This window comes from Artemia franciscana, chromosome 16 (assembly GCF_032884065.1).
Source record: "Artemia franciscana chromosome 16, ASM3288406v1, whole genome shotgun sequence".
Taxonomy (NCBI): Eukaryota; Metazoa; Arthropoda; class Branchiopoda; order Anostraca; family Artemiidae; genus Artemia; species Artemia franciscana.
The window spans coordinates 11,342,157-11,369,185 of NC_088878.1; the positions used below are offsets into that span (position 1 = coordinate 11,342,157).

General features: G+C 37.7%; 1 protein-coding gene across 5 annotated transcripts in view; it reads right to left on the bottom strand.

Moving 5' to 3' along the window:
• Positions 1 to 27,029, bottom strand: part of LOC136037070 (beta-glucuronidase-like) — a 97,238-nt gene that overhangs the window by 43,264 nt on the left and 26,945 nt on the right. For all 5 annotated transcript variants that reach the window (XM_065719508.1, XM_065719512.1, XM_065719509.1 and 2 more), the window contains 3 exons: positions 9,077 to 9,225; positions 6,931 to 7,121; positions 2,461 to 2,601 (listed from right to left, as the gene is read on the bottom strand). In XM_065719508.1, the coding sequence (XP_065575580.1) occupies positions 2,461 to 2,601; positions 6,931 to 7,121; positions 9,077 to 9,225 (481 nt within the window). The remainder of the gene's footprint in view (positions 1 to 2,460; positions 2,602 to 6,930; positions 7,122 to 9,076; positions 9,226 to 27,029) is intronic.

Sequence of the window (27,029 nt, forward strand, 5' to 3'; positions counted from 1 at the left end):
TAAAAAATTTTAGTGCCTTTTTTAAGTGACCAAAAAGACTGGCGGGTAGCTAGCCCCCTCCAACGACCTCTTTTTCTTCAAAGTCGTCCGACCAAATCTTTGAGATAACCATTTTGTTCGGTATAATCGAAAAGTTCAATAACTATCTCTTTGGGGACAAGACGACCCAGTACAGCTCCTGGGAAAGGGCTGTAATTCCAAAATTTACCCTTCATTTAAGTATTATATTTTTCAACGACAAGGGGTTTTTGTGCGGAAGGAACTTTCCAAGTAGGAGTTTCTCGTGACGGGAGGGAATTTTTTATGAAGAGGGAGCCTGATTGACCGGAATTATTTAAAAAAAAACAATCAGAAATTAAACAAAAAAAAGTTTTTTTTTTCAGTTGAGATGTAAGGAGCAACAACAAAACTCACAAAAAAACAGATATTATTCCGCATATGAAGGGGCATCTTTTGATACTAAAAGATACATCAAAAGAATCGGATTTTCATGCTGATTTTAAATATATATAAGTTTCATCAAATTTAGTGTTTGTCATCAAAAGTTACGAGCCTGAGAAAATTTGCCTTATTTTAGAAAATAGGGGGAAACACCCCCTAAAAGTAATAAAATCTTAACGAAAATCACACCACCGCATTCAGCGCAAAATCAACGGATCAAAATTTTGAGATAGCCATTTTGTTCAGCATAGTCGAAAACCATAATAACTATGTCTTTCGGGATGACTTACTCCCCCACAGTCCCCGGGGAAGGGGCTGCAAGTTACAAACTTTGACGAGTGTTTACATACAGTAATGGTTATTGGGAAGTGTACAGACGTTTTCAGGAGGATTTTTTGGTTGGGGGGGGGTCGAGGGGAAGGGGCTATGTGGGAGGATCTTTCCTTGGACGAACATATCATGGGGGAAGAGAAATTCAACGAAAAGGGCTCAGGATTTTCTAGCATTACTATAAAAAAACAATGAAAAAATAAACCTGAAAGAGTTTTTTCAATTGAAAGTAAGGAGTAGCATTAAAATTTAAAATGAACAGAGATTATTACGCATATGAGGGGTTCTTCTCCTCCTAAATACCTCGCTCTTTGTGCTAAAGTATTTTTTAGTAATTTCAACTATTTATTCTACCGCCTTTCTGATTCAGGGATCATTCTTAAAGAATTGGGACAAAACTTAAGCTTTAGTGTAAAGAGCGAGGTATTAACGAGGGGACAAACCCCCTCATGTACATAATAAAAATGTAAGAATATAGAACGTAAGTTAATAGAACGTAATTACGTAAGTTAATTCTTAAGTTACGTATATTTTTTACTAATAAAAACGTTCGTTAAAAATTAAAAGTTCTAGTTGCCTTTTTCAGTAACCGAAAAGTTGGAGGGCAACTAGGCCTCCTTCCCACCCCTTATTTCTCAAAATCGTCTGACCAAAACAAAGAGAAAGCCATTTAGCCAAATAAAAAAGGGAGTATGGGAGAATTTTCAAACACATAGGTATTTAAAAAGCAGATCAAAATATGCCATGTGCTTCCCAGTAAAATTTTCTAAGGGTTGTGTTCTCGTTTGCAAGACCAATCGATTTACACAGGGGAGGGGGGGATTTATTTATAGAGTAAGCAAGATTGAATAAAGTAGCAAAACTGAGAACGCTCAGTGGATTGTGAGAACAGATGATTTAATTTTTTTAGAGTATTACTTTATGTACTTGTTTGTAAGGCCCAACCATTTACTCAAGTGGGGGAAGGGCATTTAGCCAAATAATTTAGGTGCGGAGGGACAAAATCAAACATGCATTAATTCAAAACGTTCAGAAATTAAATAATTTTTTTTTTTTAACTGAACGTAAGGAGCAACATTAAAACTTAAAACGAACAGAAATTACTCCGTGTATGAAAGGGACTGTTCCCTTCTCAACGCCTCGCTCTTTACACTAAAGCTTTTTACTGTTTAATAAAGGAGAAAGAGTCATACTTTAGCGTAAAGAGCGGGTCATTGAGAAGGGAACAGTCCCTTTCTTAAGAACGACTCCTGAAATACAAGGGCCATTTTATTAGAATAAAAAGCTTTTTTTTTAAAGTTGTTAAAAAAATTAGCAAGAAGAGCAAAGTATTAAGGAGGGGGACAACCCCCTCATGCAAGAAATAATTTCTGCTTTTTTAGGAATGTTTTTGGTGTAGGATTTTTCTAGGTTAGGAGTCTTTCTAGTATAAGATGTTTCTTGGAATGCTCACGTGGGTAATCACTAAGTGTAAAAAAAAATAGTTTTTTCCTAGTGTAGTGATTTATGTTTGTAATCGTTTATATTTTTGTTTATTATATTAAATCAAATCAAATAAACTCAATTCTTTTTTTGTTAGTAAGAGCGGTGATTAACTTGAATTTATTCTTAACAACGACATCTTATTTGAGTAAAAAAAATTCTTATTACTAAGATAGCTTGTTTAAGGATAATAGAGAAAACACCTACCAGAAAATCTTCATGTTTTCCAAACCCTTGAAAATATACTTTCTGATGATTGATGAAAATGCCTGAACTATTCCAACTAAGTGATCGAACTCCAATTTTTAGCCGGTAGAAATCCTCAACGTCCCCATCTTTCAAATGAATCTGAAAATATAATCAACAATCTAATCATCAAAGGATGCTGCTGTAATTCCCTTTATCCTACTTATATAAAATACACCGCCTAAAGGTAATGAAAAACCAGTAGAAGATAGATTTTTGGCAATTAAACATGGAACACAAACGGTAGCGCAACACAGTAAAGCGTCAGGCGATTTCATAAGAAATAGGCATTTTCAAAGAAAATTCGATATTTGATATAATTAACCTGCAATTTTACAGGATGGAAACTGACATTTTTCTAAAAATAGGCGTTTTCTTCCTTAGGGTAGGCGTTCTCTTTTGGGTAGGCGTTTTCTTCTTTAGGTATTGAAAAATGAGTTTATTTACGGTGTTTTCACTTAAAAATGTCTTTTAGGTATTGCGATGGAAAAAACTGAAAAAAAGAAAAACTCAGCCCCCAACATTTTGAAAAATACATTTTGCCCCACCATACATTCTTTTGAACTGACAACACTGCCCCCTCCCCCCGAAATAAACTCCTGTGCTCATAACAAGTATTTGTAGTTAGAACTGTAATGAAACTATTCTATTTCTTGCCTTCGAGGTGTTTGCAACTCTTAAATAGGTCTACAGTAGCGGCCACGGAGCAACTTTTCTTGTTTCTTATTACTTTTTGTAGTTCTCGCATCGTATTAAGCCTCTTTTGGTAGTTAATCAGCATTTTGTGTCTTCAATAATTATTTTGAATCAAAATCTAGTCTCCAACAAGTTGGCCTATGTGAGCTTGGAAGAAGCTCCGTAGGTTAAGTGGTCTAATTGACTTTAAGCTAACAGGCCTAATGGTAACATAATTCTGCTTTTTGTTTGCTCTCCCAGCGTTTTCAAGCACCTGGACAGACAACTATCCGGCAATTTTGGATCAAATAAAGTCATCGAGTGCGAGATGGCGTTGGTGATTTTTCTTCCCATACTGTTCAATTTCATGTTCAGAAGCCTATATCAGCGGAAATCAAATTATTCATAAAAATAGCCTAAATTAAACAAAACATATAAATAAAAGGCAAAAAACAGACGAAAAACAAAACACTCCCATTAAAAAAAAACTCACAAAAATCTCAAAAACCGAACCCAACAAAAAAAAACTCACTGTTCGTCACAAAAATCAAACAAAACCAGGATAACTCTACTGTCTTCATCGAAGCCTATAACACAATAATGTAACAGCAGAGACACGGTTCCTTTTTGATTTATTAATAAAAAACGTTTGATAGTAAATATTCAATTTTTTTTCTAGTGGCTTATTTGAAATATTATATTCATTTTTTCCATATTTTCATCCGTTTAATTTGTAAAAGGAAGGACAGTGCGCTATAAGAAATTATTTACGAACTGTTTGACACTGCCACCTGATATGTAGATATGTAACCTGTGTCGACACGTTACATAAATGTTACGCTATATAAGCTACGTTGTTATATTGCTATGCAAGTTTCGTTAATATGTGTGAAAAAAACAAAGCACAGGATTGACAAATAAAAATGACCAGCTAGCTAAATAGCCTGCTTAAATATACCATATAGCTAAATACAAAAGAAATATGAAGTAGAAATAAGAAGGTATTTTCAAAGTCTAGGGGTGTGCAGCCTGATATGTAGCCTTGGTTGACACGTTACTTAAACCTCAGTCTTTCTTTTCTTCAACTGTTGTGACTATGATGTGTCTCAGGCACTGATCTCTTGTTGTCTGAGCTGGGATGAGTTGCTAGTAGCAAAAGTAGTAGTACTATTAGCTACACCCGAGACACACTTCGCAACGCCACACATACAGTTATAAGAACGAACAGAGTAACTATAATTAAAATATACGAGCTCAGTTTGTGTCTTTAGCTATTTTTTAAACTAAACTTAGCGACGGGGAGCTCTTCAATGGGCCTAAAAGAGCATAGGAGCACCCCAGACCAGGTACATATATGAATCTATAAATAGTTTAGATGCTCTTTTTTTTTTACCAAATCATGTCAAAATTTTTGTTGTTGGTCCAAAATTCACACCCTTTGGGGCAAAAAAAAAAAGAAAAAAAAATTATAACACCAGTGACAACTGAATAAATCAATGAAGAAAAGACCTTAAAGTACTATAGACTCATGGAACAGTCAATTTCAACTGCAATTTAAATAATTATTATTACTCCGTTGAATTTTAATAATACCTTTAGGTACTGAGAGGTACAAAACTTAGGAAAATATATATATATATATATATATATATATATATATATATATATATATATATATATATATATATAATTAGTCCAGTATTTCTCTAGGGGGTTCTTTTTGTCCCATCTCAGTAAGCCCCTTCCTTCATGTATTAGAGTAATAATACTGGTTAATACGAAGATATAAGACTTTTTGCGATACAGTCAATTCAAAAGTTTAAAGTCTGATATTTGTTTGCCCACGTTAGCTCTAGTTTATGACTAGATTCACTTTAACAGTTTATGCTTATAAATATGTCTTTTGAATCAGGTCAAAGTAAACTTTCGATCCTCGGCACCGCTCAATCTGTTTCAGCGCCTTCCATAACGCCCGGAAAAATTAATCTTTTCCCTCGTCAACTCCCCCCCCCCTTCGACCTCACCTTCCTCGTTCTTCTTTTGCAAACATCCCTCTTCTTAACTCAATAAAATTGTCCATTGAAAGACATAGAGAACTTTCGTCCCGTACATAGTGAACATGTTAAATAAGTAAGCCCCCTCCCCTTTTTTACCTTACAATTGTCTAATTTTTGCAAATCTTGAGCTTCCTTTTCATTCTTTTTTTCTACTAAATTGTTTTTTTTTGTAATTTTTATTCACAAGGCTAAAGTATGCATGTATTCTCTTTTAATTCTGCGAGTTTTAATTATTTTTGACATTCTTTACAACCCATTTCACATTTTGATAGTTTTGTTTCTGACTTACATTTGCTTTTTTTTTTTGTATGTGTTTTTTTACTCTAAAGTGCGAATCCAGCCCACCCAGGCTTGTACTAGCCATTTTCAAGAAATAAAATATTATTTCATTAACTACTACTACTAACAACTCACCGCAACACCAAGCCGCCTGAAACCAACACAGCTACACACGCTGCTCCTTCGTCCCAATCTATTCAAAACCACCTTCTTTATACTCTCCCAAGAAGTTCCCATTTCCCTTAAATCTTTTCTTGCGACTTCCTCGCACCACAGCCGAGAATCTTACTAATATCCATGACATATCTGTTACCATTAAAAAAAAGAAGACATATCCAGCCTTACTATTATGTCTATAGAAGGGAAAATTTTCCAGATTTCGGAACAGAGATAAGGATCCAGATGTACAAAAGTATATACCCACTACAAAGACGATCCGAGTTACTGGTTTACTAATATCAACAATATACCAGCAAATGACACTAGACATGTGACAATCACCCGACTCCTCTTCCGATCTTGTGATTCTTCCTATACCTATTACATTCTCCTTGAATTTTTCAATGATATTGTGATTCAACGGTTCTATTGCTGACAAATCCCCCTTTCCCATAGAAAGTTTCATCTCTACTTGCCTGACATGTATTATCTAAATTACGCATTAGATAATTACGCGTTATTCTTTAGTTTTGAGTAGTGGGCGGCAAATCAGCAATTTCAATTGTATAAGGAGTCCTAGCGTAAATTCAATGCTGAAGTACATAAGCACTACAAAGACGATTTGAGTTATTAGTTTATTTATAGCACAATAGCCACCCAACACCTCTCCTGATATTATTCTTATTATAACTTTCACATTCTCCTTGAATTTTCAAATGATGCATTTACATCCCCCTTCTAATAAAAATATTTATCTGTATTTCCCTGACTTGGAATAAATAAATTGGAGGTTGAATAAATATTTAAATATATTCTATTAATATTTATAGCTTCATAAATGCGGGTAAAGACATAAGCATATTGGAGTCTTCGCCGTAGTGTTGACAATTTAAGAGGGATGCGCATCACTCTCAATGGGAATAGAGTAGTGGCTCCTCGGCCGCTTGGCATAAAAGAAACAGTAATAAAAGCTCAAATCCATCAAAGTCACAAAAGCTGAGGGGAATGTCAAATCGATCTGAATTAAAAGCTCTGGGCTGACAGCGACTAAAGGGCTGTCATTGCCTCTATCTATTGTCTATATATCTCTATCTATATGGATTGTTTCTATTTATAAGTAAATCTTTGATTGTTTAAAAATGTCAAAGTGTTCTGTTCGACTATAAATCCCTAAGTAATCTGAGTTCAGACCGGCACGAGCCAGGTTACTTAGTGTTTTACTCAAAGGTTTGTGTACAGTTGCCGCAATTAACACAAATACCTTTAATGTATACAAGTATCCAGGTCGTTCATGCATTAAATTTGGCCACCAGAGTTTTGGTCTTTTAAAAGATATTTTGTTCTTTGGCCCGAAATTTGAAGCAACATTTGCGCCATCTTCATCCAATAAATCCGTGTACAACATTGCATCTTTTGAGCATCCTTGACAGAGTATAGAATATCGTATAGTACCTGTAAAATTTACTTTAATCAGAAATCCATATAGCTGATTCCTTCAAACAGAAAAAAAGAGAGGCTAAGGAGAACCCAAGCCAACTGAAATTTCTGAAAGAAAGGAGAATGGGGGTTTGACATAAAGACACAGAGAATGACTGAGTAAGAAACACAGAAGGGGGGACGGATAAAGAGGGAGAAGAGTTAGAGAATAAGAAAGAGAAACAAAATGGATTAGAAAAAAAGAACAACGGGTTAAGATTCCCCGAATTTGATAAATTATGCAAAAATACGCATTTTCCGCTTATCTAATAGCTAAGAACGCCTTATAAATAACTTTTTCCATTAGTTGAACCCACACAAAAAATGATGCTCCACCAAGAAAAAATTACTGTGAGTATATTCTTAGGAGAGGGGCATGTTTTTTGGCAGAACGAATATATTCCTAGCTTACCATTATCAGAACCTTCAATCCCCAAGGAGCCCCAGGTTGATATACCAGACCTGACAAGACCAAGAGAACTTACAAGACCTGACAAGAACTGACATTAGTTTGGAAACCTTTAAAAGGAATTGAAAATGTTGGAAAACATTGTTCAATGTAAGACACAAGGGAGTATGGGAGAATTTTCAAACACATAGGTATTTAAAAAGCAGATCAAAATATGCCATGTGCTTCCCAGTAAAATTGTCTAAGGATTATGTTCTCGTTTGCAAGACCAATCGATTTACACAGGGGGGGGGGAAGATTTATTTATAGAGTAAGCAAGATTGAATAAAGTAGTAAAACTGAGAACGCTCAGTGGATTGTGTGAACAGATGATTCAATTTTTTTAGAGTATTACTATATGTACTTGTTTGTAAGGCCCAACCATTTACTCAAGTGGGGGAAGGGCATGGGGCGTTTCGTTATATGGAATTTTCATGATTTTAAGGTTCATTCAAGTCCCATCATATAATAGTGTATTTGAAATACACATGTTTCAACGATAAAGGTAAATATGCTATATTTTCCTCAGAAGAATTGGATAAGAACTATGACAGGTACATAGCTTCTGGGCAGGTTATAAAGAGGGGGGCTTTGAATAGATTGAGATAAAGGAGGATCGTACGTAACTGTGTTGGCCTCAGCCAACTTAGTGCAGCCACGTACACAGGAAGAGGAACAGATCAAATTGCAGTGTATAATAAGACTGAGACAGTTTTATGGATGATATCAGTACTTAATTATAAACCACAAGAGACCGTATCTAGGGTGGGTGAGGATATTTGACCCTCCCTCCCCTTGAAGTGTTTGTCAGATTCATAAAAATTTAACAAAAATGAATATAAATTTTTCTAAGCGTTTAAAAAAAAATTTGTACCCCCCAAAGAAATCCTTTTGTAACCCCCCCCCCCAAAAAAAAAAATTCCTGAATACGGACCTGGGCGCAGCTAATCTTTATTTAGTATTATTTTGTGTACTTATTTGCAAGATCCGTTCATGTACAAAGGGGGGGGGGGCTTTTCTTTATACAATAAGCAAGATTAAATAACTCAGCCAGACTGAGAAAGCTCCGGTAGATTTTTTTTTTATCGGGACATTTAAGGTTCATTCAGGTCCCATATGAAATATGTCTGTTTGAAACACAAATGATTCAAAGGTAAAGGAAAATATGCTACAACTTTTCAAAAAGAAATGTATAGGAATTATTTTAAGTAGTTATTTGCAAGACCTAGACATGTATACAAGGAGGAGAGAGATCCCCGACAGTTATGCAAAACAAGATTTAGACATTTCCCCGGCTATGATAGCAGTTCATTTTCCACTACTTTAATTCTTAGAACATACCAGAGAAATGGCATTAATAAACTGCAAAAAGAATTCTATAGCAAAACTATACTAATGCAAATCAGATTAAGTGACACTAGAAGCATTTGTGAACTTATAAAAATTAGAATTGAAAAGAAAAAACAGAAAAAAATATATTTACCAAAATAGTTATCTTCGCTAGTTTCTGTTGTAACAGTTACATCATCAATATAACTTCTTGGCGTTGTATAAAGATACACTGGTCTGTGTATACCAGCATAATTTGTAAAATCAAAATTGTACTCTTGAATAAAATAGCCGGGTGGGTACCTAAAATCCAAGCTCGCTGAGTGAAAAAAAAAAACGAAAAAAAAACGGAAAGGTTATTTACCTCATTGAAATTTCCATAGAATAGTAGATTTTTCTCATGAAACAGACAATAGCATATACAAAGGCAAAAATTAAACAAATTGTGAAATAAAAAGAATTCAGCTTGGTACAGTTAATTTTTGTGCTAACAATATTAACATATAGTTACATGAACTATACCAAGCTAATCATATTTAGAAATCTCCGTTCATTTGAGTATTTCTTATATATGTTTTCATCAGACAGCTATTTTTTAAGTATTCATGTTATTTGCCTGAAGTTGAGAAGAAACAAAGAGATGGAGCTAGAATATTTCTCTCAGAGAATTGAGAGGGGGTTGAAAATTTAAGAAAATAAAGGACAGAAAATTTCCAAATATCTTCAAATGATGCAGAATTTTGCGGTACCACACCTTGTTTCTACCTTAAAATTCTTTATAAACAAGATATATTTTCCAAAAGTTGCCAACTTTTGCTTTTTATTGTCTTCTAGGAAGAGGAGGGGGGGGGGGCTCTGAAAGTGCCACTGCTCGCTCCTATGTGTCTCCTTTTCGTATATCCTTAGCTGAATTTCTAATATGAACCTTTCCGCAAACAAAAATAAAACAGAGCAGGGATGAACTGGAACATCATAGTGGGGAGCGCGACTCATAAATTAGAGGTGACAACAGAAAAGAGCGACGAAAAAAAGAGGAAACAAAATGAATTAATGTATTTTGTAACCCATCAATAACACAAAGGCCTGGCGATGGAGTATCAAAAAGAAGAAAAAAGAAAGACACATTCAAAAATAGGAACAAATATATACAAAATGAAAACACGAGTAAACTAGACTTTTCAAAAAAGTAAACCACTCCAAGGGTAGCAAACCTCTTTGGACGACAAGTTTACATATAAATTATCAAGCTGTACGATCGCGTCGAGAACTCTGTATTATTGTTTAAGTACGTTGTTACGGGACCATATCGGAACACTCAGAAGAAACTTCGCATAAAGAAAAATAGCTTTCTAATCTGTTTCTTATCACTTTCATTCAGAATAACTGCGAATGGAGCTAAGTACAAAACATGGGGAAGAATAACATCCTTGTACATTTTCGCGAGGAGCTTTTGTGTCATATTTGTTTGCAACAGCACAGCCCTGGTTTTCTTTTCAGTTCTAGCCACCAATAACTTCCTTGTTGAAGATATTGAATATCGAATAGGTAAACTTAGGTAAATAAGTTCTTGAGACGGGGCAACGGATGCTCCACAAAGAAGCACTGAAGTTGAAGCCAGCTCAGACGGGCGATTAAACAGAAGAACTTGGGATTTCAGTGCGTTAAGATTCAAATCAATCTTTCTAAATTCACTTGAAATCACGTTGAAACTCTCCTCTAGACTAGACATTGACCGACTCAAGTTTAGCAAGTCATTTGCATAACATAATACTGATGCGTTAGTCACTTTTACAACACACGAAATCGGTATGCTATCCTGAGCTGGCAGTGTAGCATTATTATACACCATCGGTAACGTAATTGCACCCTATTTAATACCTATATGCAAAGGGATATCAACCAGGACGATTGACCCCCTCAAATTTTCAGGCACGCCTTTAGGTGGCGATACATATAAAACAGCGGACCGACAAAATCAATTGCAACCCAACGCCTAATCAGCTCCAACGTTGCCTGTGAATGAATCAATGAACCAAATGTATTAGTAATATTATACGCACTAATAACCGAAATTTCTCCTTTCCCAACAGAATCTACAAATACCAAACAAAGGGATCTCAGTTCCTGGAAGCATCCAAGCCCCCGCTTAAAACCAAACTGGATGGGGGTTATCTTACAAATCCTCTGGGCATCACGAATAATCAACATCTCAAAAAATTTTGATAATAATCTCGACACCGTAATCGGACGATAGGGATTACAACTAAAACTTGATTATCATTTTTAAAATTGGCGTAATTATCCCAATCCAAATATTATCAGGCACAAACCCCGAACAAAATACAATCTGAAATAACAAAGCTAAATGCTCAAATAACAAGGCACTACCCAATTTCAAATATCGCGCACAAAGCCATCGTATCCAGACGATGAATTTTTCAGTTTTCTTACTATATCTTTAATCATACCAGACAAGACAACAGCCCTGTCCGTTTTCAGCTTTGTCTGTAAAATGCTTTCAATTTCTTTATCAAATTCAATTTCAGCATTACTATCAGGGCACTTCAATTGTTTTAAAATCACACCTCTTACTAGCTCTTCTTGAGCTATTGAATTTGTTCCGTGGAATATTTTGAACCTTGACCTTCAGGGGGCCGCAAAGTCCAATATCAAATTGGAAAAAGAGCAATTACTAGAATTTACATGTTTGTACATTACACATAACCATTAGTTTTTTCAGAAAAAGCACCCCTCATTATTACTTATTCTTAAACGTTTATATTCAGTAGAATAAGTATTATGAGTACGACAGGGTCCAATTCCCATTAAAATATTTTACTGGCTTTGAAAGAGAAATGGATAGACGCAGTATCAAAAAGAATATGAAAGGGTTCGAGAACCCTCGCAGGGAAGGGGGAGGAGGGTCAAATTTTTAAGGGATGGAGGAAAGGGTAATTTTTTACTTAGAATTTTTAACTAAAATTTTTTCAACTTTTTTCCATGTCTTAAAATCACTTTAAATGTACTTATAACAAAAAATCACTTGTGATATTAAACAAAAAACAACACAGATGATATAAATATGTCAGTCGTAGATTTTCTATTAGAAAAAATGTTTGTGATGAGATGTTTTTACTTAATTCTTATTCATTGAACTTTGAAACTGAAATTTTTTCAACTTTTCTTTCATGCCTTAAAGTCAGTAAGTATGATTACAGCAAAAAAAAATACCTGTCACATTTTAAAAGTACAAAATGAAAATATTATAAATATGTCAATTGTCAATTGTCACATATCAAATACTGTCAATTGACTTAGATTTCTTTTGAAGACTTACCATTTTTTCAACTTAAGAGTTTTTTTAGCTTAAAATTTTAACTTAAATTTGTTTCTTTAAAGGCTAAGAAAAAAGACATTATGTATAAATTTAATAAACAATTCTGGTATGTTATATTTTATTTTTCGTTTAGGCTGATGCAAATCAACTGAAAAGACGGCAGACACTGACACAAACACTCACAATACAGACACAGACAACACAGACGCAGACACAGAGACACAGGACGCAGACAGACAGACAGACAAAGAGAGAAAGACAGACAGAAAGAAAGACAGACAGAAAGACACACACACACACAAACACTAACAAACATACACACACACACACTCACACATGAAGACTACTTCATAGATTTACCATGCACATTCATTGATTTAAAAGTTATGGTGAGGAAAAAGTCTGATAGTCAAACTCCCACCGCTACCGATGGATTGTCCTATGAAAATTGTGTGCCACACCATTTGTTTAGATAAATATGCGTCTACATAATAGGAACATTGGTGAGCCCTAGCAACAATCCATCAAGCTGTGAACATACAATACAATTTACATACAATTTATGTTGATGACACGAAAGCCCTACAAGAAATTGAAAGGTCTGGCAATTGACTATGATTATACTTGAGTTGTGTCACTTGAATTGTGAGCAAGTAGTATCATTTAGTTGGTAAACTAAATCATGAAACATTTAATATGCCTCAAAGGATACCTCCCAATATTAAAATTGACATAAACTTACAACTCGCCCCGTCCAATTTCATTTTGAGAAAAATACTCGATACATCACCCGATGCAAATGTCAATCTCACCTCGGCGATACTTCACATACGAAAACATCAGGTTATGAGTTCTGTCGCTTCGGCAATTGAAAAAAGAAGAGCCACTGGAAATAATATCAAACTGCTCGTTCCTCAAATAATCCAAAATCAAAGACATGTTGCCACTGGCTCAACTACCTACAACGACTCTTCATTTATGAATGATGAAATTCCTCCAAACTTGCTTTGGCATTCGTAAAAAGTGCCAGTGCCATAAGATCATGGGCAATTTCTACATTTGATTTTGAAATGTTTAGACTTTCCTCTCTTGTATGTGAAGTAAATAGAATTCTTCTGTACAATTTCTCCTTTGATAAATCCTATAGGACTCTACAAGACTCTATTTATCATCATTTCGGACTTGTCTGGATGAGTATTGGCCGAACAGGCACTGTGCGTTTAGAGTGTACCTTTTTCTTATTTAGAGGCCAAACCGTTGACATGGAGCGTAGCACTAATCTCACTAAATCCATTTGAAACCTATTGAGAACCCCGGACGGTAGTGTTCTATTAGAATTGGCACCATGAACACGAATTATATAATCTTTGTATATAACTTCGATGCATCTAAAAAGGCTCGTAGTTCCAACTGGATCAAGGTTGATGACGCATGCTACGACCCGTATACCCTAGTTTTCCCCTCGGCCAACACTGATTTTGATTCTGACGCAGGATCATTAGTGAGTGCTCGCTTCCCCTCTATATATTATATATTGAAAAAATGTACTGCTCTTTATTGTTGTTTGTCTTATTGTATTTTTCTCTTTCATTTTTCTTTCTTTTGCCTCAGTATTAACACCTTCCTGTGCTATCTTACTTGTATTTTTTTTTTTTTGTTTCAGAGGAAAATAGTCAAGTTCGTTTCACAGCCTTTGTACTTGGGAATGTTAAGCAGTTGACGTCACTGGTGTTTACGGGACAACAGCATGACTCTCGGTCACCTGTTTCGGTAAGTAATTATGGTTGAATTTGATTCTCCATTGGGGATTAACGCCAATATAACACTAGAGAGATTAAATAATAATGAGTTTAAGAGATTTAGTTTTAATGAAATTATAAATAATCCGGTTGGTAAAGCCCCCAATATGAGTTTCGATGAAAATTTTGAGAATATTATTGATAGCGTGTTTGTGGAGGAGCTGAGATTTTGGGACTCCGGAGCTCGGTGGGGTGATGTTTTTCCGGTTGTGCATCTTAACGTTAAGGGCCTAAATTCTTCGTTCGACGATATTCAATCATTAAGTAGGGATTGGTGCCCTGCAATTATCGGTCTCCGTGAAACATTTTTGAATGAGAATAATCAGGTACTTTTGGATATTCCCGGTAACATGTCGATTTTTCTTAACCGCAAGATGGGCAAAAAAGGTGGATTCGGATTTTACATCCAAAATAATTTTCAGGCAGTACTAAGACATGATTTATGTATAAATAATAAAAGGGTATTTGAGTCACTTTTTATTGAAATCTCAATTAACGCTAAGGAAAGGGTAATAGTTGGCGAAGTATATCGTTCTCCAAGAGGATCTACGACTGAATTTCTTGAAACATTAGAAGATGTTCTTAGGAAAGTTTGTGCTGAAAAATATGAAGTTGGATTAATGGGTGACTTTAACCTTTACCTTCCGAAATCGTCATCTAGGCAGGCTTCTAATCTTATGTCTTTACAAATTTCGTACGGATTGACTCCTTGTACAAACATACCGACAAGGATTTCAAACCAGTCAGCAGCATTAATTGACAGTATGTTTTCATCGCTACACTCCATTAGGAATGAGGTACTGCTTACAGACATTTCCGGCCATTTACAAGTTTCAGCCCTGTTTCAAATCCTCCAAAATCCACGAAGATTAGTCCCCCAGGATAAACCGAGATTCTGTAGCTCACCAGTCGAGCTAGATAGATTGAAAGCAGATCTTGGTACACATTCATGGGAATTCTCTTTACGAAAAATATTAGTTCAGACAATTATAACGACATATTTGGCCGGTTTTATGACACTATTAAGAAAGATTCACGTATTATTGTCTAAAAGCTCCTTAAAAAAAAAAATCCTCGATCAAAAAGATCAACACCTTTAGCTCCCTAGTTAACATAGTCCTAAAGTCAATAAAAAGGAAGCAGAACCTTTGGAAAGAGTACAAAAAGAGCAAATAATGCTAAGTTAGAAGCATTTAAGCTGTACCGTAATATTCTGAAATCAATTATTCGCAGAGCTAAAACAGTATATTTTACAAGGAGATTTGTTGATTTCAGTAAAAATATAAAAAAGACGTGGGACATGAGTAAGGAAGTTAGTCGGCCGTCCATGAAACCAGAAGGTCTCCCAATATCTCTCATTGCAGACGATCAACTTGTTACAGAAAAAGGCCAAATACGACATTATATGAACAAATTCTTTGCGGAGATGGGGAAAAAACTGCTAATAGCGTTTCTTATACCTCTGTGTCACAGTCTTAGAAGCAGTTATTGGATCCCTCGTGCTTGAAATCAACGGTTCTTTTCCTTTCCCTATCCTCCGTCTTTTATACTTCTCTCTCATTTACCCTTATATGTATTACTGTTCGTCTATGTGGATGTCCACATCTGCCTCGGCACTTGCACCTATTCACCATCTTCATGAGAAAGTAGCGAGAATTCTCCAGTCGGCTACACACACTCCTCTTGACCTCGTTAAGATTAAAAATATTTATGTTTTATCTCTATCTTCGTTGGCATATCAATACTTCCAGGGAGATCTCCCATGTTGTTTTTCGGGACTGCTCAAACTAGTAGGGGGAGTAAATTTGTATATGGTTCGTAACAGGGAGGATGTGATGATTCCAGCTAGTACCTCGGTTTGTTCAGACTTCGGCCTGGCTGTGACTGTGGGGCGTGCTTGGAACTTGGTTCTCGCTGAGACCCGGCAGTCGCGAACACTTGGCTCCTTTAAGAGACAGTTGAAAGGTTTCTTATTAATTGTTTCTCATGGTTTATTTTTCTTGGGTTGTTGTTTTGTTGGTGTTGTATCCTCGATGACGCAAATAGTTTTAATATGTATTTTATTGTCGGGTGATGTGAGGGTCGCTGTTTCGTGGGGACTGCCGGTGAGTTGATTATTTAGATGTTGGTTTAGTCCAGGACTTTTAGGGTTTGACCCGGACAAAATTGCAATATAAACGAAAATGGTACCAAAATGATAAGAAAAAAATTCTGTACAACATACTAAAAGTCCCCATAAATCCGAGTGGGGCGAGTACCCGAAAAACAGGGGAAAAGGGGGAAATGCGGGGGAAAATGGGAAAAATGCCGAACATGCCCAGAAAATAGTTTAAAGTGAGTTTTCTGGGGTTTTCACATACGCTGATTACGAAATTGACATCTAAAATTCAGTATAGAAAAAGAGTACTACGGAAAACGGGGGAACAGGGGAAAGAGGGGAGAAAAGAGAAGAATACAGGGTAGGGGTAGAAAGCGGTTTGAAAGATATTTTCTGGGGTATTCCTATTTGGTGATTACGAAATTGAGAAATAAAATGATATAAAAAAATCGATTAACATAAAACGGGGAAATGGGGGGGGGAGGGGAAAAGGGAAATATACAGGGTAGGGGTAGAAAGCATGTGGAAATGTGTTTTCTGGGGTTTTTCTATCTGCTGATCACGAAACTGACCCCTAAAATGAAGGAAAGAAAACGAGAACCATGAAAACCGAACAAAACTGGAGGAAACAACGGAAAAGGGGAAGGGAGGCCTGACTCCTGAGCCAGCTGCTAATGGCTAATAAGTAGGCCTATGGACAAAATAACTCGCTTAAGTATCAAACTTGTACTTTCTTGAATCACAGACATTTCTTACAACCATTTGAATTACTAAACATAAAGAAAACAACCGCTTGGCAGTTATATATAAAATGGCTATTATATGTAAAATTTGCACTTTCGAAGGCAGTATAGTTGACTTGAAAAACACAGCATTAATATCACTAGTCGAGCTTCTCGTCTTCGACAATCTCGTTGTCCCTGTTCAAACAGTTGATACCCTGACATTCTCCGCACGCGAACGTACACGCTAATCCATTTTTCTTGCAGCTGCATCGCGAGTTCTCGCAGCCTGTCTTACAGTTGCATCTCATGACACTCAAAAGAGTCTGAGGTACGGGCAACAAATGGGTCATCACAGGTGAGTATTTATGGTCTCTGAGGACCCAACCCCAGTCAGCCGGGTCGAGGTCAGCTGGTTCCCCTTTCCAACGGGATACCTGGAGGCGCACTCGCTGGGAGTGGAATGAAGCTGCAGCTTCGGTTGGCGGAAGCTTTTCAGGCTTAACAAACGCCGTTGTATTAGACGAAGAAACTTTTTCCAAGAAAATTCGATGTCGCAGCTTAGTGAGATCTTCGTTTGGTCGTGCTTTATACAAGCTGAGGAGAAGATATTCACCCGCTTTCACAATTTCATCTTTGGACGATGATTCATCCAGAAACACTTTGCATTTTTTTCTGAACACTTCGCTCTTCTTCAAAAGAGGTAGCACAGCTTGCTTTCCAAGTCCGAAAACTCGTGAGGTCGTGTCACATCCCAAGAGTGCGTGCCCTACCAGAAGCAGCCTGGATACTTCTCCCATTTTTTTTGCCCTTCGTTGAGGCACCAGAACCGTGTTATCGCTTCTTTTGCGTTCGTTGACGATTCGAAGTAAAGTGTTTTTGCATTAGGCGGGAGGTGATACAAGAGTAGAATCAGAAGGTCAGTGTCGTTGCCAAGAACTATTGTTTCAGAGTTTTCTGCTTTAGTTACGGCAGTCTTCACGATTAGATAGTCAGCATCGCCCTTCGCATGGACGACTTCAAATCCTTTGGCTCTGAGTTTTTCCCCGATGTAGCTTATAATTCGCTGTTTGTTCTGAGAGTTGCTCAAAAACTCTTCCTTCTTTTTCTGGAGCTTCATCCCTAAACTGAAATCGATCACTTGATGCTGGCTTCCCTTACACCGTCGGTTGTGCGTAGCATCTTTCGTGGTTGGACCAGCGCTGTATCCATCGAAGACAACAGTATAGTAGGAGAAAAATAAGTTTTGACCAGGAAAAAATTGGTACAGAAATGGTTTCTTCACCATCCGGACCGGAAAAAAATGCTTAACAACATATCAAAAATCTAAATCTCTAGCTCGATGCGAAATTGTTTTTTTTTAATGTTTTCTTATTTATTTTCTCAAAAACCGGGAAAAAAACTAAAAGCGTAAACTATAATGTTTTACACATCTTTTTAGATCAGCTTTTGGCTCTGAATTCATTTCTGATACTCATTTCGTTACCTGACCAATAGAAAAATATTTATCAGCAAAAAAAAATGGGGAAAAAAACTGTGTCTTTGGGGAAAAAAACTCTTACCAGCGTTGTAGTCTATTTGGCTATGTAAACGAAAGGCTTAGAAAAAAAAGACTAAACAACAATAAACAGGAATGACGAAACACCTCAGCGCCAAACACCATGAGACAAGGTAGGTTCTAACTTAATGTGTTCAGAGAAAAGCTTTTATCTTATTTTTCAAATATATAAAAATTGCACATCATCAAAATATAGGAACTAGATTTTTCATCATCACAGTTAACTGTTATTCTTCTTCACTAAGTTCTTCTTCTTGAAACTTCGAATTGTTGCACGAGCTTCCCTTACAGGTACGGCAGGCTATAGTACACTCAAGTCCGTTTTTCTTACAGGTACACTTTTCACTATCACAGCCGTCAATACGACACGAGCATTTGATAATTTTCAGCAGCTGAGACGGAGCGGCAGGGAGATCTGTTTTTATTGGCGAAAAAACTTCGTTATCCTGCAGTTTCCATCCCAGGCGTAAAGGGTCTACTGGGTTCCCGAGCCAGATTTGAACTTGGCAGTAGACACGTAGCGAGTGGTACTTCGCTGCTGCCTGAGTCGGTGGCAGTTCTTGTGGATGCACGAAAGTGGTGGCAGTGCTCACTTTTCTGTGAAAGATTAGCTTTCTGGCAGTGTCCAGGTTCGAAACATCAGGGCAACCGTACAGTATCAACAATGCTCGCTCTCCTGCTGCCACAATATCGTCAAGCGATGCGAGATTGTCGCCAAATATAGCAGCGCTGTCCCTGAAACTTGTTGGAAAGTAGCAGCTGAACGGCTTTGCCCTTTCCTATTCCGTAAAGGTGAGAGGTTGTGTCACAACCCAGCACGGCATGACAGAACGGTATCAGATTGCTGACATCTGTTCCTAGCTTCTGCTTCATCTCACTAATATCCCAAGCTGAACTTACCGCCAAACTTAGCTTCAGGTGAGAAATATAAACGCCCGGAACGTGAATCTGATCGACTGATCAGAAGAGCCAAGATGTCAGTATCATCAGCAACCACGATTGTGTCTGTAAGACTAGCAGCTTCTACGGCTTTTTCTACAATCAGAACGTCGGCGTCTCCTTCCGAGTGGAAAATTCGGAAACCAACGGCTTCCATATGGTTGCCGAGCAGCTTCAGGAAACGTCCTTTGTTTGTCTTACATGAAAGAAACTCTTCTTTCTTCATGCAGAGGGTCATCTCTTCGGTGAAAAAGACTTGGCGGCCAACCATCCTTGCTCGACGTAAATGGGTAGCATCTTTGATTGCTGGACCACCTTCATATCCGTCAAACACAACGATAGCACTGGGGTACCTTGCTTGTACGTAATGGACGTATGAAGCAAAGATGACCTTGAAGGTTGACCCTACCTTCCATGGAACTCGATGTAGAAGAGAACCACCATCCAAGACGATGTTACACGCAGAAGCAGGTCTTGAGGGTGACTGAGTCTCAATCCCGCAAGCCAGAAAGATCGCTTTTGCAAGCTCTGGCTTATTTGCTTTTCTCATAAGGCCATCGCTTTCGAAAAGATAAGGAGGAATCGTACAAAGTTCGTACTTGAAGTATTCTTCTCGGAGGTCAGTTCGTTGGGCTACTATTATAAACCGCTGGAAAAGGAGCGCCGGATCTATGTGCGCTACTACAGAGGACCCCGCCTTTTTGGCATTCATTAGGTGCACTTGGTCTTTTTTATTGAAGACTTGCTCCTTCAAGGTTTTTCCCGTCATCTTACTTAGAATCAACTTTCCAGCCACATCGGCCTCGTCAACATTAACATCTTGGGAAGAAGTTATGCCGTTGGCAATGTTTCTAAGCTGATTGTCACCTCTGAACGGAGAAGATTCTGCGAAGTATCCAACGAGCTTCTGGGTATCGTCGAAGTCACGCTCCTTTCTACTGGAACTCATGTCGCGGTGCTGCTCACTTGTCGAGTAACCAATTTTTGTCAAATTTTGCATCAAGAGGTTGATCTCCAGGCATGCTGGTCTTGACAGAACCCAAATGGCTCTCTGCTGTTCTGTCATCCCACCTCCAGTTGTAAGACCGCCCGATGTTTTCAGACTTCTCATATACTCCTGCTCGATGACAAGATCTGCCGAGAGCCCAGCCCAGCGTCGCTCTGATCTTCTAATGGTGTGACCTCCCTGTTCAAATGCTTCGAAGATTGGTGGGTGACTAGTTTGAAGCTTAGCCATCTCTTGCTGGTACATCCAGACCGACTTGACATAGAGGGTATGTCCAGATGCTGCTAGAAACGGAAGCATCTCTACTGCAGATTGTAGGTGCAAATCCCACAGGCCTAGTCTCTCGGCATGTATGAACTTAAGCAGTATCCCAACCATGTCAAGATACTGAAACCAGAGCTTCGCAGTTCTCTGAGTCAGCAGGTCTTGGCGTCTCTGCTTGAGAAAGTTTTCAAGTTGCTTGAGCTGGGGATCATGACTGAGATCTTCGGGTGGGAGGTATCCATCCAGTACGTTAGCGAAGACAGTAGACACGTCTAGAGACGTCAACGTCGCTTGCTCTTCTTCGAGGAGATGAGCATATATGGCCGAGCTCACGAGAATGTGAGCTCGAACAGCTCTAGAAATCGCTTTTCCAGAAAGAATGTGCGGCACTGCACCAGTCGCGTATACCAATTCCAGAACCTCTTTCAGACCAGAACCTTCCATGAGGTGTCCTATGCATCCGACGAAACTCATCATCAAATGAAAACCGCCTAACTTGAGAACAATACTACTCAGCTCATTCGTTGTGTCGGACTTGAGGATCTTCATAGACTTCCACCAGAGCGGCTGGTCAAATGTGAGAACAGGTGTGAATCCGTAGGTTCTGCCTTGCGAAGCTACAAAGCGCAAGGTTGAGTAAAGGCAGGATTCGTTGCTAGACGGGAGGTCAATCATGGGCAAAAACAAGACGCTTGCCTTGCTGCGAAGGTTTCCCGTTTCATGATGTATTTGGTTAGAGAAAACTGACTGCATGAATCCATTCCAGCTCGGCCTTGGGACATTCAGGAACCCGGTAGCTAACCAGAGCTGATCGAGTGAAGCATACGGGTCGTTGACATTTTTGCCAGGGATCTTCTCATATTGCACCTTTGAAAGCACTGTCTCACTTAAGTGGTAAGGGTAGATGGGAATTTTTCCTTTTTGGGCTACTTCATCTAATGGAACATCAACTCTCGGAATGGGCGATCGGCTCTTAATGAGAGGAGGCGTGACTGTTGCTAGCAGAGCCATCCCATGGAAAGTGTTTCTTCCGTCCATTGTGCAAACATTGTGATCTGCATTATCAGCTACATGCTGCACAGCAAGTGCGGAGGTAACTCCTCCAAGGCTAGATTCATCATGGACTGATGCAAAGCGTTTAAATTTCTGGACTTCAGCATAGGAGGAGCAGAATCCATGGTTGTGTAAAGTGTCAATAAGAAATCTGGACTTGAAATGGTGATCCAGTTGCACTGCTAAGCCTAGTTGCAGTGGACAAATGAGGGCACGCGGGCGAGCTGCTTGAACGATGGAATTGCCAATGGCAAGCATTTTGAAGGAAATATCGGTTCCAACGAATATTTCATCTAAGAACACCATTAGGCAATCAGGTAGAGAGCCTTCCAGCTGTTCTCCAGAAGAAATCTGCTTTGCGGTCATATATGATTCCTTCTGTGCTGGCAGTCCTTTGATATCACTTTTGATAATCTTTGCTGCTGCTCTAATAAGCTTGATTTTCTCACTCTCTTCGTTATCGGTTTTGTCCAAGTAATAAAAATTCTGGAGTATCGCTGATGCTTTTTCTTTGAATGTCACCACGTCAGCCTTACCGTCAATAGTTGCAAATACTAGCTGGTCACTGAAATATTCCAGAAGCTTGCTCTTCAAGTACTTGTTACAGTACGGTTCAAGGTCTGTCCCATTCAAAAGCTCTCCCATTTTAACAACAAGTTCACTGACTGTATACTGTTCTTCGTCATTTTCTTCGAAAAAAGTAGCCAGCTTCAAAAACGCCTGATATCTTTCATCGTGACCTGGCCTCCCCCTTTTTGGACGTTTTTATCTGGCTCAGTATCTTCGAGTATTCCAAAAAGTTCTTGCGTCGCAAATCTGGCTGGAAGGCTCTTATTTAATCGAAACATAGAAGAACAGGCTGCGTGATAAATGGCGTCAACTGCGTGCAGGTCTGACACTGCACATATTCGGCGGAAAACGTTACTTGACCAATCATCATCACGGCTTTTGCACACTGCCTTTATGCTCTCTTCAAAGTCTTTAGTCCGAACCTTGTACCACTCATGTCCTTTTCTGTGGGTAGTGTGGAGATTTATCCTTGTAGTGCAGAAAAAGCAACACTCTTGGAAGTTGAAACTTGGAGTCCGTGATCGGAGTACCACTTTTTCTGCTTCCGTCATTTCTTGCAAGGTTCGTCGTCTCTCATTCTCAATTTTCGACAGGTATATTTTGTTTGTGAAAGTCTTTCTGCAAGCAACATGGACTTGGTTCCCTGCCTCGACAGAGATGCTGGTACCTCTCGTTTTGCTAGCTTCATTGATCGCCGTAGCTCCTTTTTCTGCCAGTACCGACGATTCTGAGGTGTCTATTGAACGTTCACAAAGGGGACATAAAACTGCGGTCTCAGCCATCTAAAAAAGAGAACTGGGAATAAGTGAGCTGTCGGTGAATGTTACAACGAAAACCCTCATTCTGAACCGAAAAATTCGTGCTCCTCTTCGAAAAATACCCCGTGATCGTGTGTCGCTTGATTTTTATTTTATTTTTTTTTTTTTTACTTCATACAAAAACAAAAACAAAACATAAAAAAGAATTAAATGATTAAACGTGATGTTTCTGTCTAATAAAAGAGCACAAAAACAATCGTTTCTTAAAAGGGAAACCATCAATAAACTACTTTTCTTTTCACGGTTCCTCATTCTCGGATTCTGGAAATATCTAAAAAATAGGCGCAAAAAACGTGAAAAAAAGGGAATTTCGCAACGGGATGGAGATTTAGATTTTTGATATGTTGTAGAGCTCTCTTTTCTGAACACAGTGGTGTAAAAATAATTTCTATACCAATTTTTTCCTGGTGCGACCATTTTTTTCCGTATCTTTCCCCTACTAGTAGGGGAGGTACAGCGTCGAGTAACGAAACTAACATAGCTGTCACAGATTGAATCATAAGTATCACCAATCTTCCAAGGTACTTGCTGAAGCAGCCAACCTCCGTCAACTACAGTGACACGATCTGACACTGGCAGGTGGTGAATCGAGTCCGTGTTCGCTTCTTTCCATATTGCTTTCGCTAGTGCAGGTTGTCTGGCTGACGCATTATGCCAGGATTCTCAAACAAAGCGGGCGGATAACTGCACAGTTCGTAACGTAGAGTTTCTGCCATGTCATTTTCAGATGTATGGGCAGCAGTCGAAAGACGTTGAAAAAGCATTGCAGGATCGATATGCAAAATCTCGCCATCTATCCTAATGTTCCCATCGGATGCCAGTGTAACGACTTTGTCTTTCTTCCTGAATGAAAAACTAGGTGACTAGTCTACCTTGCTTCTCTTACTGGATGTCGAATTAGAACAGGATTATGTTGACGAACCCACGCGCTTGTCGATAACGGCGAGGAATACGGAATAATGTAATTTCAGTATTTTTCCGTATTTCTTTCTCGAATTTTTTTTTTGCCTTTTCCGAACCTATGGGGTAGCCGAACCTCTATAGATCTCCTGTATTTGTTCTCGAACTTTGTTTTAGATGTCAATTTTATAATCAGCAGATAGAAAAACCCTAGAAAACACATTTCCACATGCTTTCTACCCCTACCCTGTATATTTTCCTTTTTCCCCTCCCTCCCCCCCATTTCCCCGTTTTATGTTAATCGATTTTTGTATATCATTTTATATCTCAATTTCATAATCACCAGATAGGAATACCCCAGAAAATATCTTCCAACCCGCTTTCTACCCCTACCCTGTATTCTTCTCTTTTCTCCCCTCTTTCCCCTGTTCCCCCGTTTTCCGTAGTACTCTTTTTCTATACTGAATTTTAGATGTCAATTTCGTAATCAGCGTATGTGAAAACCCCAGAAAACTCACTTTAAACTATTTTCTGGGCATGTTCGGCATTTTTCCCATTTTCCCCCGCATTTCCCCCTTTTCCCCTGTTTTTCGGGTACTCGCCCCACTCGGATTTATGGGGACTTTTAGTATGTTGTACAGAATTTTTTTCTGATCATTTTGGTACCATTTTCGTTTATATTGCAATTTTGTCCGGGTTCGACCCTTTTTTGAGCTAAAAGTCCTGGACTAGTTGGTATGTTTATGACAAGTTTTATCATTCTTTATTTATAGTATGCTGTTTCCCAAATAACGGGCCATTGAGCCCTTTGGGATATCGTTTTCGTTATTGTTATTTAATGAAAATAAATAGAACTTGAACTTGACATGTCCAAATACAAATCCTATTGAATATCCTCAGATTTCCTTGAACATATCCATAGTCCTAACAATACAATTATCATTGTTAATAGTCGTCCATCGACTATGGAGACGGGGTATTGGCTATGCATCTTTCAAACAGCGAAGAAGAATATACATTGTACACACCTCATATTAAAAACTTCCTTGAAAGGAGTGGGAAATCAATTAATCAGAATAGGAAGCGATTACAAGATTTATCAACAAGCTTTGATTTTCGTGCAATACTTTATTTTATTTTTCATGTATAGTGTATAGTCATGTCATGACTATACTTACAATGAATTTCGCAACATTTATGTAGACAATCCTCGATTGAATGACTTCATAACAGAAAATATCCTGCCCTACCTGTATAATATTGATTTCAGTACCCTAAGAATAAAACGTTTTAATAATGTATGGAAATTTGTTGATTAATAAAACGTATGTGTACAATAAAAAGTCTTTCGTCTTTCATCTTTTAGATTTCTTCTTCTTCTTCTTCGTCATTAACATGGACGTCTTTGACAACGATTAGTGGTGGCCGATCATTGGGATTTAACTCGTTCTGATCATGGTGTGCAAAGTCAGGGTCACAATTTCCGTAATATAATGTAGCTTCATTTTTATTATATCTCTTTGTGAAGTCAATGATACTATTATGATTCATATTGTAAAATTCACATGTTTCAATTTGTTTCAATTCAACAGGTTTCAATGTACGACATTTATTTGAAGTAATGTCGCACACAATATTCTAACATGAAGAATCAAATTCTGTAACAGCCAAATAAAAATCAGTAGGTTTATAATCATAACTGCCATTGTCCTCACAACGAGGACGCAGAAACCATACTCTCTTGATGTTTTTACAATTAAAATGTACTCCAAATCTTCTTCCCAAAACACTTTAAATCCACAATGATAACAATCCCTTAAAAAGAAACTGAAATCACGCTTAAGGTTTCAACAATTATGTAGAAAATCCTCGATTCAATTATTTTATAGTAGAAAATACCCTGTCCTACCTCTATAATACTGATTTCAGTACCCTAAGAATAAAATATTTTAGTAGTGCCCTAAGAATAAATGTGTTAGCAATGTCGAATAAAATGTTTTTAGTAATATATGTAAATTTGTTTATTAATAAAACATAGATGTCACATTTTCCACAATATAATGTAACTTCAATTTTATTATATCTTTTTGTGAATTCAATGATACTATCATGCATCATATTGTAAAAATCACATGTTTCAATATGCTTATTTGAAGCAATGTCACACACGATATTCTCATATGAAGAATCACTTTCTTTAATAGCGAAGCAAAATAAGTAGAATTATAATCATAACTACCATTGTCCTTACAACGATGACGTTGAAACGATATTCTCTTGAATCATGCTCTCCAAATTCTTGGAGCACGGTACCAATCCCTTAGAAATAAACTAAAATCACGTTTAGGGTTTTTCCCCCTCATGCCAGGGGAAGTATTTTCCCATTGATCGCACTTACCATAGTGACAATAGGAACATAGGTATCCTCTAGGGTGAGAGTCACAAGCTTCTTAAAGTCAGGAATTAAAATCTTCAACTTTTACGGCATATCCTGTATGCAATTCACATGGATTGCATAATCTACACCTTTCGCTATAGTCATCAACTGTAGTGCATTTCTCACATGACAACCACCTACCCAAGTTGTATAAATACAGTGGACATGTGTAGAACATTTCTTCACTGTGTTGACTCTCACATCACCAAGCAGAAACTGATTTCCAAACAATAGGAATGTTCTCTTTACTTCTAGAGAGAGAGAGAGAGCAGTAATCGGGTGACTTTAAAATCAACGTGGACACAATCTTTTTAATTATCGACTGTTCTCACGAAAAAACAAAGAACGGAAAATCAGCATAGAAATTTGAATGCTTTCAGATAGTGTTCAAAAGCAAATCCACAATATCATTTTGCTTTGTTTAAATTTGTACGTCAATTGATTGAGTAAATGCATTTGGCTTTGGCCCGGAACGCAAACGCCTCATACAGCGCAAACGCACCATACAACACAAAAGCCTCATACAAACCTCATCTAAAGCTGGAGAATCATTTTTCATGATAATATCAAGCATTTTACCAGAGAATATTTTCTTTTGCACGGTTA